The sequence below is a fragment of the Pongo abelii genome, chromosome 20, assembly GCF_028885655.2.
Source record: "Pongo abelii isolate AG06213 chromosome 20, NHGRI_mPonAbe1-v2.0_pri, whole genome shotgun sequence".
Classification (NCBI taxonomy): domain Eukaryota; kingdom Metazoa; phylum Chordata; class Mammalia; order Primates; family Hominidae; genus Pongo; species Pongo abelii.
In genome coordinates, this window is record NC_072005.2 from 64,807,351 (window position 1) to 64,824,541 (window position 17,191).

The following is a 17,191-nucleotide window of genomic DNA, read 5'->3' on the forward strand; positions in this document are numbered from 1 at the left end:
CGCCTCCCGGGTTCACACCATTCTCCTGCCTCAGCCTCCCGAGTAGCTGGGACTACAGGCGTCCGCCACCACACCCAGCTAATTTTTTCGTTTTAGTAGAGATAGGGTTTCACCGTGTTAGCCAGGATGGTCTCAATCTCCTGACCTCGTGATCCGTCTGCCTCGGCCTCCCAAAGTGCTGGGATTACAGGCGTGAGCCACCATGTCCCCCAAAAGTTCAACATTTTAAGAAACCGTCCATTTGTTTTCCAAAGTGTTTGTACCATTTCACATTCCCACCAGCAATGCACAGATGCTCCTGAACTACGATAGGGTTAGGTCCAAATAAGCCCATGGTAAATTGAAAATATCATGAATCAAATGATTTACAATACCCAAATAAATCCATCAAGTTGAGGAGAGTACTGAATTTGTATAGCTTGTGTACCATCATAATTTTGAAAAATCATAAGTTGAACCATTCTAAGTCATGTAGGTCAATGACTGTATAAGAGTTGTAATTCCTCCATATCCTTGGCAACACGGTATGGTTTATTTTTTGCAATTCTAATAGGTGTGTATTGGTAATGCACTGTAGTTTTATTTTGATTTCCCTAATTACTAACGTTAAACATCTTTTCATATGCTTCCTTGCCATTTGCATATCTTTTTTGGTGAACTGTGTTCAAATGTTTTGCTTGGCTTTAAAAAAAAGTGGTTGAAATTGGTTGTTTTCTTATTGTTGAATTTTATTTATTCTTTTTTTTTGAGACGGAGTCTTGCTCTGTCACCCAGGCTGGAGTGCAATGGCATGATCTTGGCTCACTGCAACCTCTGCCACCCAGGTTCAAGTGATTCTCCTGCCTCAGCCTCCCAAGTAGCTGGGATTACAGGTGCACACCACCACACCTGGCTAATTTTTGTATTTTGAGTAGAGACAGGGTTTCACCATGTTGGCCAGGCTGGTCTTGAACTCCTGACCTCAAGTGATCTACCCATCTCGGCCTCCCGAAGTGGTAGGATTACAGTCGTGAGCCACCATGCCCATCCTTTAATTCTCTTTTAATCCACACAGAAGCCCAGAGCTCAAATCAGGGGCCCTGATATCTTCAACAAGGCCTGGCTCACGTGGGTTTATGGCGCAGGTCTGAGGAGCTCCTGGCTCCACCTTTCCCACCGATCCCGGTGTCCTTGCCTCACCCAGTCTGGGGCATTCCGCTCGGGCTTTAGCAGGATGATGTAGCACTTGGGACGAAGATGCTACCCAGCAGCCCTGCCATGGAAGCCAGGATGGAAAAGATCTCCACGGCCACAGTGGACTTGCCCTGTGTGCCGTGGTACAGGGGCAGGAAGGTTGTCCAGAAGCTGCAGAAAAGCAGCATGCTGAAGGTGAGGAACTTGGACTCGTTGAAGGCGTCTGGCAGACCCCTGGCCAGGAAGGCCACAAAGAAGGTGGCCCCAGCCAGGAGGCCCAGGTAGCCCAGCACACAGGACAAAGCGACAGCAGAGCCCTCTCAGCACTGGATGACAATGTGGCTGGGCTCTGAGGCCATGTCCCCGTCTGGGAGTGGTGGGGAAGTGCCCAGCCAGATGCCACAGAGAACAACCTGCAACAAGGAAGCAGCAAGGACCACTGAGGTGGAAGCGCCAGGTCCCAGGCACACCCAGACCCTGTCCCCTGGCTTGGTGACCCTGAAGGCCAAGACCACAGTGAGGGTCTTGCTATGGTGGACACAACAGCAATTGTGGTCTGGTAGAGGAGGCAGGTGGCAGCTGTGGGACAACCAAGGAAGGGCAAGGGACAGAGGGCACAGGGAGATGAGCAGCATGTAGCTGAGAGCTCTGTTGTTGGCCCTGACCACAGGTGTGTCTCGGTGCTTCAGGAACAGTCTGAGGACTAGCACTGCCAGGCTGGCCAGCGTGAGTCCCAGGGGGTCGTCAAAGGCCAGGAAGGTCTCTATCCTGGGCAGGCAGCCATCTCTGGTGCAGCTCGAGTGCTGCTTCTCTGGGCACAGAAGACATCTCTTCGTACCTGTGGGAGACACACATCCCTGTGTCTGCCACAGGATCATAATGACACCAGCCATGTGAAGGAAGGCTCCCTATGCACTAAACCAGCCTTACCAGCGTTTCACATCTATTCATTACTGATTGAAGGGGGCCTGCCCCTCCACACCTGTGGGTATTTCTCGCAAGGTGGAGACAAGAGACTGAGAAAAGAAATAAGACACAGAGACAAAGTATAGAGGAAGAAAAGTGGGCTCAGGGGACCGGCACTCAGCATACAGAGGTCCCACACAGGCACTGGTCTCTGAGTTCCCTCAGTATTTATTGATCACTGTCTCTACTATCTTGGCAAGGGGGATGTGGCAGGACTACAGGGTAATGGTGGGGAGAGGGTCAGCAGGAAAACGTGAGCAAAGGACTCTGTGTCATAAATAAGTTTAAGGAAAGGTGCTGTGCCTGTGATGTAACCAAGCGAGTTATAGAGAAACGCCACACTTTGAGACTAATTCAGGAGTCCTTTATCAGCTGGTGACCGAGATGGCTAGTGCTCAAAATTCTCTCAGCCCCGAAGAAGGGGCTAGATTTTCTTTTATACTTTGGTTTAGAGGAGGGGGAACCTAGCTGTAGCAACCTTACAGAAGTAAAACAGGCAAAAAAAGTTAAAAAGACAAATGGTTACAGGAAAACAAACAGTTCCAGGTACAGGGGCTTTAAATTCATCACAAGGTGATAGGTGCGGGGGCTCTGGGTGCTATCTGCCGGACACAAATGCGGGGGCTTTAGGGTACTATCACCCGAGCGAATTCCTGGGAAGTGCAGACATAGCCTGCCACAGTACCTTATCAGTTAATTGCACTCTTTGATACGCTGAGAGTCAGCTTGCACAAGTTAAGTCCTTGAGGAAGGGAATGGGTAACGAGCCCTTGATGTCTTCCAAATGAAGGAGCCAAATGGAGTCCATCCAGTTTTCTCAGCTAAGGGAGAGTATTCATATTAAAACAAGGTACGGTATCACACCTGGATGTGCACATAGGCCAGATTTATGTTTGACTTTACACAAACATCTCAGTGCAGTAAAGAGCAGTACTGCTGCCAGCATGTCTCACCTCCAGCAATAAGACGGTTTTCTCCTATCCCAGTAAATAGAATGTACGATCAGGTTTTATACCGAGACATTCCATTCCCAGGGATGAGGAGCAGGAGACAGATGCTTTCCTCTTATCTCAAGTGCAAAGAGGCCTTCCTCTTTCACTAATCCTCCTCAGCACAGACCCTTTACAGGTGTTGGGCTGGGGGATGGTAAGGTCTTTCCCTTCCCACGAGGCCACATCTCAGGCTGTCTCAGGCAGGCAAACCTTGGACAATACCCAGGCTTTCTTGGGCAGAGGTCCCTGCGGCCTTCCACAGTGCATTGTGTCTCTGGGTACTCAAGACTGCAGAATGGCGATGACTTTTAACAAGCATATTGCCTGCGAACACATTTTTCACAAAGCACATCCTGCACAGCCCTACTCCATTAAACCTTGAGTCAATACAGCACATGTTTCTGTGAGCACAGGGTTGGGGCTAGGGTTACAGATTAACAGCATCTCAAGGCAGAAGAATTTTTCTTAGTACAGATCAAAATGGAGTTTCTTATGTCTTCCTTTTTCTACATAGTCACAGTAACAGTCTAATCTCTTTCTTTCCCCCACACTGATTTATAATTTTGAGATACCAGTGATGGGATGGGCCACGTTAGATCCTGAGGCACAAGGAAAAATACACAGCCCGTATACATGTTTGCATGTTTTTTTTAAATGGTTAATTTTTTCCAAGTAGTAACAACAACTGCTCTTTTTGTTTTGTTGTTTGAGACAGGGTCTCACTCTTGACACCCAGGCTGGAATGCAGTGGCTTGATCACAGCTCACTGCAACCTCCACCTCCCAGGTAAAGCCATCTTCCCATCTTCCCCCTCAGCCTCCCGAGTAGCCGGGACTACAGGCATGCACCACCACACCCAGCTAATTTTTTTTATTATTGTTTTTGTAAAGACAGGGGCCTCACCCTGTTGCCCAGGCTGGTCTTGAACTCCTGGGCTCAAGCGATCCTCCCACCTTGGCCTCTCAAAGTGCTGGGATTACAGGTCTGAGCCACCACACTCGGCTGCACTCGGACTTTTGAACCATAAAAACTGTGAGATAAGAAATGTGCTTTGTTTCATACCCTTGTGGTAATTTGTTACAGCAGCTATAGAAACTAATGCAGGGAGCAACTGGGCATTGCCTATGCTCACAGTGGGAGTGTGAACTGGAACCACCACCAGTGTCTGTTAAAGCCACAGCTATGGCCTGGCATGGTGCCTCAGGCCTATAATCCCTGCACTTTGGGAAGCTGAGGCAGGAGGATTGCTTGAGCTCAAGGGTTCAAGAACAGCCTGGGCAACATAATGAGTCCCTGTCTCTACAAAAATAATTTTTTTAAAAATTAGCCAAGCATGGTGGGGTGGCATGCATGTGTAGTCCCAGCTACTCGGGAGGCTGAGGTGGGAGGATCTCTTGAGCCCAGGTGATCAAGGCTGCAGTGAACCATGTTCACACCACTGCACTCCAGCCTGGGCGACAGAGTGAGACCTCTTCTCAAAAAAAGAAAAAAAGAAAAGCTGCAGGTATGTCTACCTGTGGCCCAGCAATGCCACACCCAACAGAAATTCACCTGTATGTCCCCAAAAGACACAACAATGAGACACTGCTCATTGCAGCCGCTGATCAGCAGGCTTCTCAAATCCCCCATCCCTGCTGGAGTGGATGAAGAAGCCGTGGTGCGTCCACACAATGGGATCCCACCAGTCATTAGAACAAGAAAGCCACAACCACACAAAACCACCACTAGGATGAATCTCACAAACAACTGGGAGGAAAAAGCAAGACACAAAAGAACATTCACTGTGTGATTCCACTTATAGGACATTTAAAAATCAAGCAAAACCCATTGACACCAATAGAAGTCAGGGCGGTGGATGGGTCGCAGGGAGAAGACAATGGCTGGGAGGGGTATGAAAGCTTCTGGGGGGGCCAGGTTGTGCTCTGTTTCTTGATGAGAGGACCAGGGACACGGAATGTTTGCCAGGTGAGAATTCATTGGGCTGCACGCTTACGATCTATACATTTGTCTATATATTTCAATAAAACATTTACCTAATAATAATGACCTTTATTCATTCTTTCTCTTTCAGCCACTGTTAATAATAAGTGCTGAGACCAGCTCAGTCGGGGAGACCCTAACCCAGCGGTGCTAGAGGAATTAAAGACACACACACAGAAATATAGAGGTGTGGAGTGGGAAATCAGGGATCTCACAGCCTTCAAAGCTGAGAGCCTCGAACAGAGATTTACCCACATATTTACTGACAGCAAGCCAGTGATAAGCATTGTTTCTATGTGTTTGGCAAAGTGTATTCCCAGGTAAACTATTGACCTTCACTGGGCAGATCCTGGAATACTGACACACTGAAAAATACTACAGAAAAAACTCCTGATGTAGACTCTAATTCAGCTTGTGTGACTCTAATACTTTCATTTTGGGTGGTGAGTAAATGCCTTTCCTCACTCAGAGAAGGACTCAGTATCCCTAAACAGCATAGCTGAGTTATGACTGGTCTAATTTAGAGCTGCACCAACTTCATGTACCAAATAGGGACACCGCTGGCCTCTGTACTTCCCTCTGACTCGAATACACCAGAACTGGGATCATTTCTGCACCCTGGAAACTCACCTAGAGGTCCTCCTTCGTCAAATGCACTGTGATTCTGTCTCCCAGAGGGGCTCGCGGGTTGATTATGCCTATGTAGACAAAGTGGAATTGGCCCTCAGTGGTCTTCTGTCCATGGACAACGTCAAATTCTGTAATCAAATCTCCGCTGGCATCAAACATGATCTCTGTCCCATCGGGGGTCTTGAAATGCACGTTCCTGAGAGGATGAAGCAGCTGGGGAAGGATGGATGACACTGTAGATGGACAGGGCCAGTCCCAGGGCCTGTGCAAAATGCATCAGGCCCTCAGCCACTGTGGTGAGCAGGGGCTGCCTCAGACAGGGCCAATGTATCCATGAGGCACGGGAGACCCAGGGCTGTGATATTTGCAGGGGCCCATGAAAATGTTCTAATGTTAACTGCTTGTAAAAGCAAAGAAAAAAATTAAAAAGTAATTAATGGGCCATGCACAGTGGCTCAAGCCTGTGGTCCCAGCACTTTGGGAGGCCGAGGCAGGCGGATCACGAGGTCAGGAGCTCAAGACCAGTCTGACCAATATGGTGAAACGCCGTCCCTACTAAAAATACAAAAATTAGCCAGGCGTGGTGGCTCACGCCTGTAATCCCAGCCACTCAGGAAGCTGAGGCAGAAGAGTCACTTGAACCCGGGAGGTGGAGGTTGCAGTGAGCCAAGATCATGCCACTACACTCCAGCCTGGGCGACAGAGCAAGACTCTGTCTCAAAAAAAAAGTAATAATGAACATATAGTAATGAGTCCAGCCCAGGATATATTCATCTTTATACCAAGGCAATGGTAAAATTGAATTAAGAATTTTTTTTCCATGGAGGAAGGAACGCACAAAAGCCACAGTGTGGCCCTTGCTCCAGGGATTCCATCTGAGCAAACACTTCCTCCTTGGCCTTCCCATCACACTCCAAGTGGAGTAAAATCCTGGCAGGACCTACACAAGTCGGTCCCTGAACACCTAGACATCCTGATCCCTCAGTCACAAAGCTAGTATGGACTTAAGACTCCTCATCCTGGCCAGGCATGGTAGCTCATGCCTGTGATCCCAGCACTAATCCCAAAGTGGGCAGATCGCTTGAGCCCAGAAGTTTGAGACCAGCCTGAGCATCATGGCGAAAATACAAAAATTAGCTGGGCGTGGTGGTGCATGCTTGTAGTCCCAGCTACTCAGGAGGCTGAAGGATCGCTTGAGCCCAGGAGGTTGAGACTGCAGTGAGCTGTGAACGCATCACTGTACTCCAGCTTGAACAACAGAGCAAAACGCTGTCTTAACACAAAACGAAACGAAAAATTCCTCAGCCCAGCACGGTGGCTCATGCCTGTAATCCTAGCACTTTGGGAGGCCAAGGTGGGCAAATCATCTGAGGTCAGGAATTCAAGACTAGCCTGACCAACATGGTGAAACCCCATCTCTACTAAAAATACAAAATTAGCCAGGCGTGATGGCACATGCCTGTAATCCCAGCTACTTGGGAGGCTGAGGCAGAAGAATTGCTTGAACCCAGGAGGCAAAGGTTGCAGTTAGCTGAGATCACACCATTGCACTCCAGCCTGGACAGAGCAAACCTCCGTCTCAGAAAAAAAAAAAAAAAATTCTTCGTCCAGTGCTCCTGCTAAGATGTGGCTCAGGGCTGTGAACACAAGATATCCTCACTGAGGAGCACTGCCCCTGTCCTCCCCCGATAGGAGACCAAGTGAGTTTCCTGCTGTCTGCCCTTCCCTGAATCATCTACTCCACACTTTGTTTTTGAGACAAGGTCTTGCTCTGTTGCCCTGGCTGGAGTGCAGTGGCACCATCGTGGCTTGCTGTAGCCTTGACCTCCTGGGCTCAAGCGATCCTCACACCTGAGCCTTCCAAGGAGTTGTGACTACAGGCGTGCACCATCACGCCTGTTTTTTGTTTTTTTTTTTAAAGACAGAGTCTCGCTCTGTCGCCCAGGCTGGAGTGCAGTGGTGTAATCTCGGCTCACTGCAAGCTCTGCCTCCCAGGTTGAAGGAATTCTCCTACCTCAGCCTCCTGAGTAGCTGGGACTACAGGCGCCCACCACCACGCCTGGCTAATTTTTTGTATTTTTAGTAGAGATGGGGTTTCACTGTGTTAGCCAGGATGGTCTCAAAATCTCCTGACCTCGTAATCCACCTGCCTCTGCCTCCCAAAGTGTGGGGGTTACAGGCGTGAGCCACCGTGCCCGGCCCACGCTTGGCTGATTTAAAAAATTTTTTATAGATTCAATGTCTTACTGTGTTTCCCTGGCTGATCTTGAACTCCTGGGCTCGAGTGATCCTCCTACATTGGTCTCCCAAAGTATTGGGACTACAGGCGTGAGCCACCATGCTCAGCCCCACTCCACACGTTCGCCTCTCACCAGCCAGGGATGGAAGTCCCAGGCATCAGCACACCCCTGGTCCCCATGCTTGCAGCCTGCCAGAGCCTGCAGGGCCTGGGCAATGGTGTAGAACGCTGTGTAGGTGATGTGTACTTTACTCTCCTTCTGGAAAGGGTAGTGGTCGACCCTCAGACTCTCATTTCCTGAGCAGAACTGGACTCCCACAGCTGCTGTGCTTTTCCCTGCTGGCCCCCAGCTCCTATGGGGCCATGTGCACTTGAAGGTGACCTCCCAGAATCTCCATATGAACATTTCTGGGGTCCTGGCAGGGCGTAGGGAAGTCGGGGGGCTGGCTGTTGCAAAGCAGGAGACTGAATGAGCCCTGCAGGACCCAGAAGGCACTGGCACGGTCAGGGCCAGCGCCATGTGCAGAGTGTCCCAGCTGACACAGACCTGGCCCAGGATGCGTCAGCCTGCCAGGCACTGCAGGATGAGTCGGAAGTGCTAGCTGTTAAGGAAGACCAGGATGATGGTGGCCGTACAGCTCTCCATCTGCCGGATGATGTTTTTCATCTTCAGGGACGCCCGGGTGGGGATGTGGAGTTGGAACTCGATACAGACCCCAGCCTGGCCCAGCTCCTGGACGACCAGAGAGCTGTTCTGCAGCTCAAAGTCATCCCCCTGCGCCAGGACGCCCACCCAAGACCATCGGAAGTGAAGCACCAGCTGCACCACTGCGTGGGTGGTCGTGAGGTGATTGAGCAGGGTCCAAAGGAAGGATGGGAACTGGGTCTTGTCGCTGAGGCTGGCCAGTGTGGAGGAGGGACTGACCTGTGCGGGAAGAGGCCAGGGCAATGGGGAGGGGTGAGGAGCAGGAGCTCAGGCACCTGCTGACCACCAGGTTCAAAGAAAGCCAGGTTGACCCATACGTCCCTGGTGGCCCTGGGTGGGTCCCCCAATTTTGTCACTGAAAGCTCACACCTATAATCACAGCACTGAGAGGCCGAGGCGGGCAGATCACTTGAGGTCAGGAGTTCAAGACCAGCCTGGCCAACAAAGTGAAACCCCATCTCTACTAAAAATACAAAAATTATCCAGGCATGATGGTGGGTGCCTGTAATCCCAGCTACTTGGTAGGCTGTGGCAGGAGAATCACTTGAACCGGGAGGCAGAGGTTGCAGTGAGCTGAAATCGCGCCACTGCACCTTAGCCTGGGTGACAGAATGAGACTCCGTCTCAAAAAAAAAAGTCCCACATAAGGCTGGGCATGGTGGCTCACGTATATCGCAGTGCTTTGGGAGGCCAAGTTGGGAGGACTGCTAGAGCCCAGGAGGTCGAGACCAGCCTGGGCAACACAGTAAGACCCCTGTTCTAAAAAGACATGGAGAGAGAGAGACACACACACAGAGAAAGAGACACAGAGAGAGAGACACACACACAGAGAAAGAGATACAGAGAGAGAGAGACAGAGACACAGAGAGACACACACAGAGAGAGACACAGAGAGACAGAGAGAGAGAAAGAGAGACAGAGACAGAGAGAGACAGAGTCAGACAGAGAGACAGACAGACAGAGAGACAGAGAAAGGAGGGAAGGCAGGCAGTAAGGGAAGGAGGGAGGGATGGAGGAGGGAGGGAGGGGAGAGAGAGCAAGCCAAGCAGGCACAGAAAGAAAAAAAAAGGAGAAAAGGAAAGGAAGAAAGAAGAAGGCCAGATGTGGTGGCTCATACCTGTAATCCCAGCACCTTGGGAGGTAGAAGTGAGCAGATCACTTGAGGCCAGGCTGGTCTTGAACTCCTGACCTCAGGTGATCAGCCTGCCACAGCCTCCCAGAGTGCTGGGATTACAGTTGTGAGCCGCAGCACCCAGCCCCAAGGAATAATTGAACTTAATGTTCATTCCTCTCGTTTTGCCCACTTCAAACTTATGTTTCTGCTTCTTTGTCAAGCTGGGTTTTTGTTGTTTTTTTTGAGACAGGGTTTCACTGTCACCCAAGCTAGAGTGCAGTGGCAGGAGCACAGCTTACTACATCCTCCACCTACTGGGCTCAAGAGATCTTCCTGCCTCAGGGGACCACAGATGTGCACTGCCCGCCACCCCTAGTTAAAAAAAATTATTTTGTAGAGATGGGGTCTCACTATGTTTCCCAGCCTGGTCTTAAACTCCTGGGATCAAGTGATCCTCCTGCCTCAGCAGGCCTGGGGATCCGATTCTAGTTCCGGTTTGCACAGCGCCGACAACTCTGGGACTACAGGCTGGAGCCACGGTGCGCGGCCTGGGATTCGGACTCTAGTTCCGGTTTCCACAGCGCCGACAACTCCGGGGTTACAGGCTGGAGCCACCATGCCGGGCCTGGGGTTCGGATTCTAGTTCCAGTTCGCCCAGCGTGGATGGACGATTCTTCACTGGCAGCGGCAATGACTCGGAACCTATTTGTGTTGTTAGGCCACGCTATGATCTTTGTCAGTTTTTGCCTGCTTGTCGATTTGCCAATGAAGAGACTACTCTTCGTGCCCCGGAAGATAAAGTTCTATGAAATCGGGGTCAACGAGGTTTTGTGTCTGTGTTTGCTTCTGACCTGTGGCTGAGGCACAGGATGAAACTGCTCAGTCTGTGGGGTCTGTTGGATCAGAGTCTTTAACACACTCCTTGTGTGGGTGTAAAACATTCTCCTACCGCCAGAGAGTAGTAAGGAAATAGGCTATGCCAAGGTTATGGGGTCTGAACGGAAAGGTGCTCTGGTCGGATTGGTTTACACAGACCCATAAGGCTGACGCAACAGGTAGAGCTGCCAGATTCGAACTGTAGTTACCAATAATTAATGTATATTTCAAAACTGCAAAAAGATCATATCTTAAATGTTCACATTGCAAAAAATGATAAGGATGTGAGGAGATGGATATGTTAATTAGCCCAATTTAATCATTCCATAATGTATACATATATCGAGACATCATATTGTACCCCATAATATATACAATTATTATTCCTCAATTAGAAAAAATAACCTGGCAATATCAAGTGATGGCAAGTGGAGTGACTGGAAGTCTTATGCATGTCTGGTGAGAATGCAAAATGAAATGGTTGCTTTGGAAAACATTGTGGCAATGTTTAAATAAAGGTAAACAGGCCAGCCATGGTGGCTCTGGCCCGTAGTCCCAGCACTTTGGGAGGCTGAGGTGGGAGGATTGTTTGAACCCAGGAGTTAGAAACCAGCCTAGGTCACAACGTGAGACTTTGTCTCTACAGAAAATGAAAACTAAATTAAAAATTAAAAAATTAGCCGAGTCTGGTCTCATGCATCTGTGGTGCCAGCTACTCAGAAGCTGAGGTGGGAGGATCACTTGAGCTAGGAGGTCAAGGCTGTAGTGAGCTATGATCGAGTCACTGCACTCCAGCCTGGGCAACAGAGCCAGACCCTGTCTCCAAAAATAAAATAAAGTGGTAAACATATTCATTTTCTAAAAAAGAAAAAAATCACCGGAGGGACTATGTGAAGAACTGTCTGCAGAGACAGTTTGGGAAACTGGGACAGAAATGGGTGATGGCACACATAGGTAAAGAGAAATTCCCTGGGCTGATCAACTCATGAAGAGATTTGTTCATTCCACAAACACTTGTTCATTCAACAAACACACTTACCTGTGCCTGGCACTGCTCTAAGCGCCAAGGGTTGGCGGTGGACAAGACAGGGGAGAATCTCTGCCTCACCTGTGCAGTTGCTGCAGCACAATGAGGAGGCAAGCAACCCATGCTTCAGACAGAGACAGAAAGCAAGAAGGAAAAATGGAGTGAGGTGCTAAGGCAGGGCCGGTGAGACGGGCTGACCAGGATCCAGACAGACAGGACGAGTCCCAGCCATCCAGGTGGGATTCTGAGAATCAGCCGCTGCCTGAGGCTTTAGAGGGACACTCCTGAAGGTTCCCCAGCCTTCAGGGGCTCTCCACCAAACACCCTGGTAGCTGCTTACCTTGAAGACTCCAAGCCAGCTGGTGGAGCAGTGAAATCAAACAGGGTGACATTGTACAGGTGGACGATGGAGAAGCTGGCCCTGACCACCACGTCCCCTGGACAGTCAAAGCAGGGGCTCTTCCCTGGCAACCGCCAGCCTGTTGGGCCAGAAACAGCAGCCCCAGAGAGAGATCCCACAAGGGTGGGAAGCAGAGAGCACAGCAACATGTCTGTGGTGCGCTGACAGCCAGCAACGGCAGCCCCCGTGTGGGCTGCTTCCACCAGTGATGGGGGGCTTTCATCTGGGAGCTCACCCCTCAATCCAGGACCTGGGGGCTGGGGACACAGCTGGAGCCCCAGACATCCAGGCCCTGGGAGAACAGTGGCCACTCAGACCCGGGGCCATTAAAACTTGTACTTCCTCCTCCTGTGGTTTCTTTGCCTCTGCCCAGGCCAGGGGTAACAGCCCCCAGGCCTCATCTGTAGACTTCAGAGAGGGAGGTTGATGAGTCCTGACTGTGTCCTCAGGGACTCTGCAAACCCAGCAGCAGCTGCACTCAGGGTCCCCAGGTCACTGGTTTTGGAGAGGCCCCAGGAGGGTACAAGAGGCAAAGAATCGCCTGAGCCCTCCTGCCTCAGTTGGCAGTGTTTGGAGATGGGGACATCCCCAGAGCTTCAGTGGCCCTGGGTTAACACCTCCTGCCTGGGGGCTCCCAGAGGGTCCCAGGCAAGGGTAAAGCATGTTCAGCCCCCAGAGGGCTGGCCCAGGCTAAGCTGCTGCGTTTCTGTGGTCAGGAAGGCCAGTTCCAGGCGGAGGGTGGAGGATAGGCTGCAAAGTGACTCCCTAACATAGTGCTCACAACCCCAGGAGATGCGGCTGTGAGGCAGGAAAATAGAGGGAATTGGAGGTTAAATAAAGGGCAAACTGAGTAAAAGCAGAAGCAAGGTGAAGGGACGGGTAAGCAAAAAGCAAAATATGGGCAGGTGCAGTGACTCATGCCATAATCCCAGCACACTGGGAGGCGGGGGCAGGCAGATCACCTGAGGTCAGGAGTTCAAGACCAGCCTGGCCAACATGGTGAAACCTCATCTCTACTAAAAATACAAAAATTAGCCAGGCATAGTAGCACACGCCTGTAGTCCCAGCTACTCAGGAGGCTGAGGCAGGAAAATGACTTGAAGCTGGGAGGCGGAGGTTGCTGTAAGCCAAGATCGTGCTACTGCACTCTAGCCTGGGCAACAGAGCGAGACACCATCTCAAGGAAAAAAAAAAAAAAAAAAAAAAAAAGAATTAACTTAGTGGTATGTGAATTATTCCAGACCTTATCACTTTAGAGAAAATACCACACTAAAAAGTGAACTGAGGAGGCTGGGCGTGGTGGCTAACGCCTGTAATCCCAGCGCTCTGAGAGTCCGAGGCGGGTGGATCACGAGGTCAAGAGATTGAGACCATCCTGGCCAACATGGTGAAATCCCATCTCTACTAAAAATACAAAAATTAGCTGGGCGTGGTGGCACGTGCCTGTAGTCTGAGCTACTTGAGAGGTTGAGGCAGGAGAATCGCTTGAACCTGGGAGGCAGAGGTTGCAGTGAGCCAAGGTCGTGCCACTGTACTCTAGCCTGGGTGACAGAGCAAGACTTTGTCTCCAAAACAAACAAACAAACAAAACAACAACAACAACAAAAAACCTCACCATGTTCTTGATTTGTGTGTCCCTGATCACTAGTCAGATCGGACTTTTCTTCACGTTGGTTAGCCCCATGTATGTAAGAGGGTCGTAGCTTTCTAAGCTGGGGGCAGGCTTGGTGAGCTTTTTTTTTCTTTTCTTTTTTTTTTCTTTTCAGAGATGAGGTCTCACCCTGTCGCCCAGGATGGCAAACTCCTGGGCTCAAGCAATCCTCCCACCTCAGCCTCCCAAGTAGCTGGGACTACAGGCATGTGCCACCATGCCAGGCTAACGTTTAAATGTTTTGTAGAGATGGAGCCCAGTTCCATCTGGAATTGATTTTTGAGTGTAAGGGTGCCACATGCGGTCTTCCTTAGAAAGGTTCAAAGAGGGGTCCTTTAAACTGGGATTCTAGGTCTTCTCCCATAGCTTCAACTCAAACAGTTCTGCATTTTTTTTTTTAGACATGAGGTCTCACTCTGTCACCCAGGCTGGAGTGCAGTGGCAATGCATCATAGCTCACTGCAGCCTTGAACTCCTGGGCTCAAGTCATCCTCCTGACTCAGCCTCCTGAGGAGCTGAGACTACAGAAAGAGCCACCATGCCTGGCTGATTTTTCTATTTTTTTGTAGAGACGGGGTTTTGCCATGTTGCATAGGCTGGTCTCAAACTCCCGGGCTTAAGGGATTCTCCCACCTCGGCCCCACAAAGTGCTGGGATTACAGGTGTGAGCCATTGCACCTGGCCGAAATAACATTTTTATCGAGATATAATTCACACAGCATAAAATTCACCCTTCTTTTTTTTTTTTTTTTGAAATGGAGTCTCACTCTGTCGCCCAGTCTGGAGTGCAATGGCACAATCTCCACCCACTGCAACCTCTGCGTCCCAGGTTCAAGCAATTTGCCTGCCTCAGCCTCCAGAGTAGCTGGGATTACAGGTACCCACCACCACGCTCAGCTAATTTTTAAAATTTTTTAGTAAAGACGGGGTTTCACCATGTTGGCCAGGCTGGTCTTGAACTCCTGACCTCAAGTGATCTGCCCATCTCAGCCTCCCAAAGTGCTTGGATTACAGGTGTGAGTGACTGTGCCCAGCCAAACCTTTTACAGTTCAGTAGTTTTTGGTACATTCTCCGGATTATGCAATCATCACCAGCATCTAATTTCAGCATCTTTTCATCACCCCCAAAAGAATTCCCCTTGCCCCTTCTTCTAGCCCCTGGCACCCATAACAGTTCTGCTTTTAGCTGATTTATACTTTTTTTTTAATTGGGGTTTTGAGTAAGATTTAATTTGGTACAAAGATTTCTACTGCTTAAAAAAAATTTGGGCCAGGCACGGTGGCTCACGCCTGTAATCCCAGCACTTTAGGAGGCCGAGGCGGGTGGATCACCTGAGGTCAGGAGTTCGAGACCAGCCTGGCCAGCATGGTAAAACCCCATCTCTACTGAAAATACAAAAAATTAGCTGAGTGTGGTGGTGGGCACCTGTAATCCCAGCTACTCTGGAGGCTTACGCAGGAGAATCACTTGAACCCGAGAGGCGGAGGTTGCAGTAAGCCAAGATCACGCCTTTGCACTCCAGCCTGGGCAACAAGAGCAAGACTCTTTTTCAAAAAAACAAAACAAAACAAAACAAAACAAAAAAAACTGAAACCTCTGCTAGATACCAGGCTGCCTCCCAATGGATCTAGAGTTACCAGGTGGGCCTATGATGGTGTCTAGATCCGGACTCTAGAGACAGACTAAGTCAGTGTTCTCTCAAGGGAGATTTCCCAAATGGGTGGCAGTTATAAATGCACACATGAGCCTTCACTGCCCCAAAGGGCCACGCCAATTTCAGCTACCAAGAAAATGAACCATGTCATTACAAGTGCCTAATTTTCAAGAAGGAGGATAATAAGCCCTTAGCACCCTAATTTGGTTTTCCCATAGTGGTTTCTGCACAAAGTGGCATTCACACACAACATTCCAGGGACCAGCCACCAGCAACAGAAGATGCAGAGGCACAGCTCTGATTATCCAGCTGAGGCACCCCCTCCCCTCCCTGCCACTCCTGGGACTCTTAATCTCCAGGCCCCGTTTTATTTTCTTCTAGGTATTTATATTTCCATGAAGCATCTGCTTTGTTTACTGGTGTTTGCCCCATGAACATGGGCTTCCAAGGGGCTAAAACCCTATCAGTCCCTCTCACTGATATGCTCCCACCCCAGTGTCCAGAACAGTGCCTGGTACACATAGGCCCTCAATAAACAGCTGTTCAGCAGATGCATGGTGGTCAGGCCCAGGCCCCTGGAGGTGGGTCCTCCTCTCCTTCCTTAGCTCACACTCTCCTGCTTCTTCTTCAGCAATGAGCAGCTTCAGCTACCCTGAGCTCAGTCCCAGAGCTGAGGACCCTCCTTGCATCATGATCTCACCCCCACCTGATTTTCAGATACAAAACGAGTATGTGTGGAATCCTACTATTCTGGCACATGGTTACATTGTAGACATATTAATATTAAAACTTATTTATATGAAATGTACTTATGTAACGTTTCGTTAAAGTATATGAAATATAGGACACATTGATATTAATTCCATGTTTTTCTTTTTCTTTCTTTTTTTTTTTTTTTGAGACAGAGTCTCTGTTGCCCAGGCAAGGCTGGAGTGCGTTGGCAGGTCTCGGCTCACTGCAACCTCAGCTTCCCCAGTTCAAGCGATTCTCCTACCTCAGCCTCCCGAGTAGCTGGGATTACAGGCATGAGCCACCATGCCTGGCTAACTTTTGTATTTTTAGTAGAGACAGGGTTTCACCATGTTGGCCAGGCTGGTCTGAAACACCCGACCTCAGGTGATCCGCCTGCCTCGGCCTCCCGAGTTCTGGGATTACACGCGTGACCCACCGCGCCCGGCCTCCTTGTTTTTCTTGAGTTTACATATAACTGAGCTTTCTTTTTTCTTTCTTTTTTTTGTGGGGGGGGGGGGGGACGGAGTCTCGCTCTGTCACCCAGGCTGGAAAACTGGAGTGCAATGGAGCGATCTCGGCTCACTGCAACCTCTGCCTTCCGGGTTCAAGTGATTCTCCTGCCTCAGCCTCCTGAGTAGCTGGGATTACAGGCATGCGCTACCACGCCCAGGTAATTTTTGTATTTTTAGTAGAGACGGGGTTTCACCATATTGGTCAGGCTGGTCTCGAACTCCTGACCTCGTGATCCGCCTGCCTCGGCCTCCCAAAGTGCTGGGATTACAGGCGTGAGTCACCGCGCCCGGCCGACGTCCTGTATTTTTATTTGCTAAGTGTGGCGATCCTAGTCTGGGCCATACTTGTACTAAACATATTTATATTAAAAACAATGTTTTAACATACTACTCTTGGACACTGTATAAAACGGTTGCGTGTCTGGAACGCCCTCGTTTTGCCCCGCGGCCGCACCGTACATGCGCATCTCCGCAGCCGCCACCTTCTCCACTTCCCTCAGCAGCGAACCTTACGCTGCGCGACCCGTTGCCAAGGCGA

At 49.9% G+C, this 17,191-nt stretch overlaps 1 protein-coding gene across 1 annotated transcript; it reads right to left on the reverse strand.

Moving 5' to 3' along the window:
- Positions 1–89: 89 nt before the first annotated feature.
- Positions 90–17,120, reverse strand: LOC103888735 (vomeronasal type-2 receptor 116). Its single transcript, XM_054539273.2, is given in 10 exon segments — positions 90–1,232; positions 1,235–1,702; positions 1,705–1,793; positions 1,795–2,011; positions 5,744–5,954; positions 8,114–8,952; positions 11,716–11,795; positions 12,044–12,182; positions 12,270–12,395; positions 17,042–17,120. Coding segments are annotated over 10 exon segments (2,367 nt in total). The 3' UTR covers positions 90–1,113.
- Between the last annotated feature and the right edge of the window lie 71 nt (positions 17,121–17,191).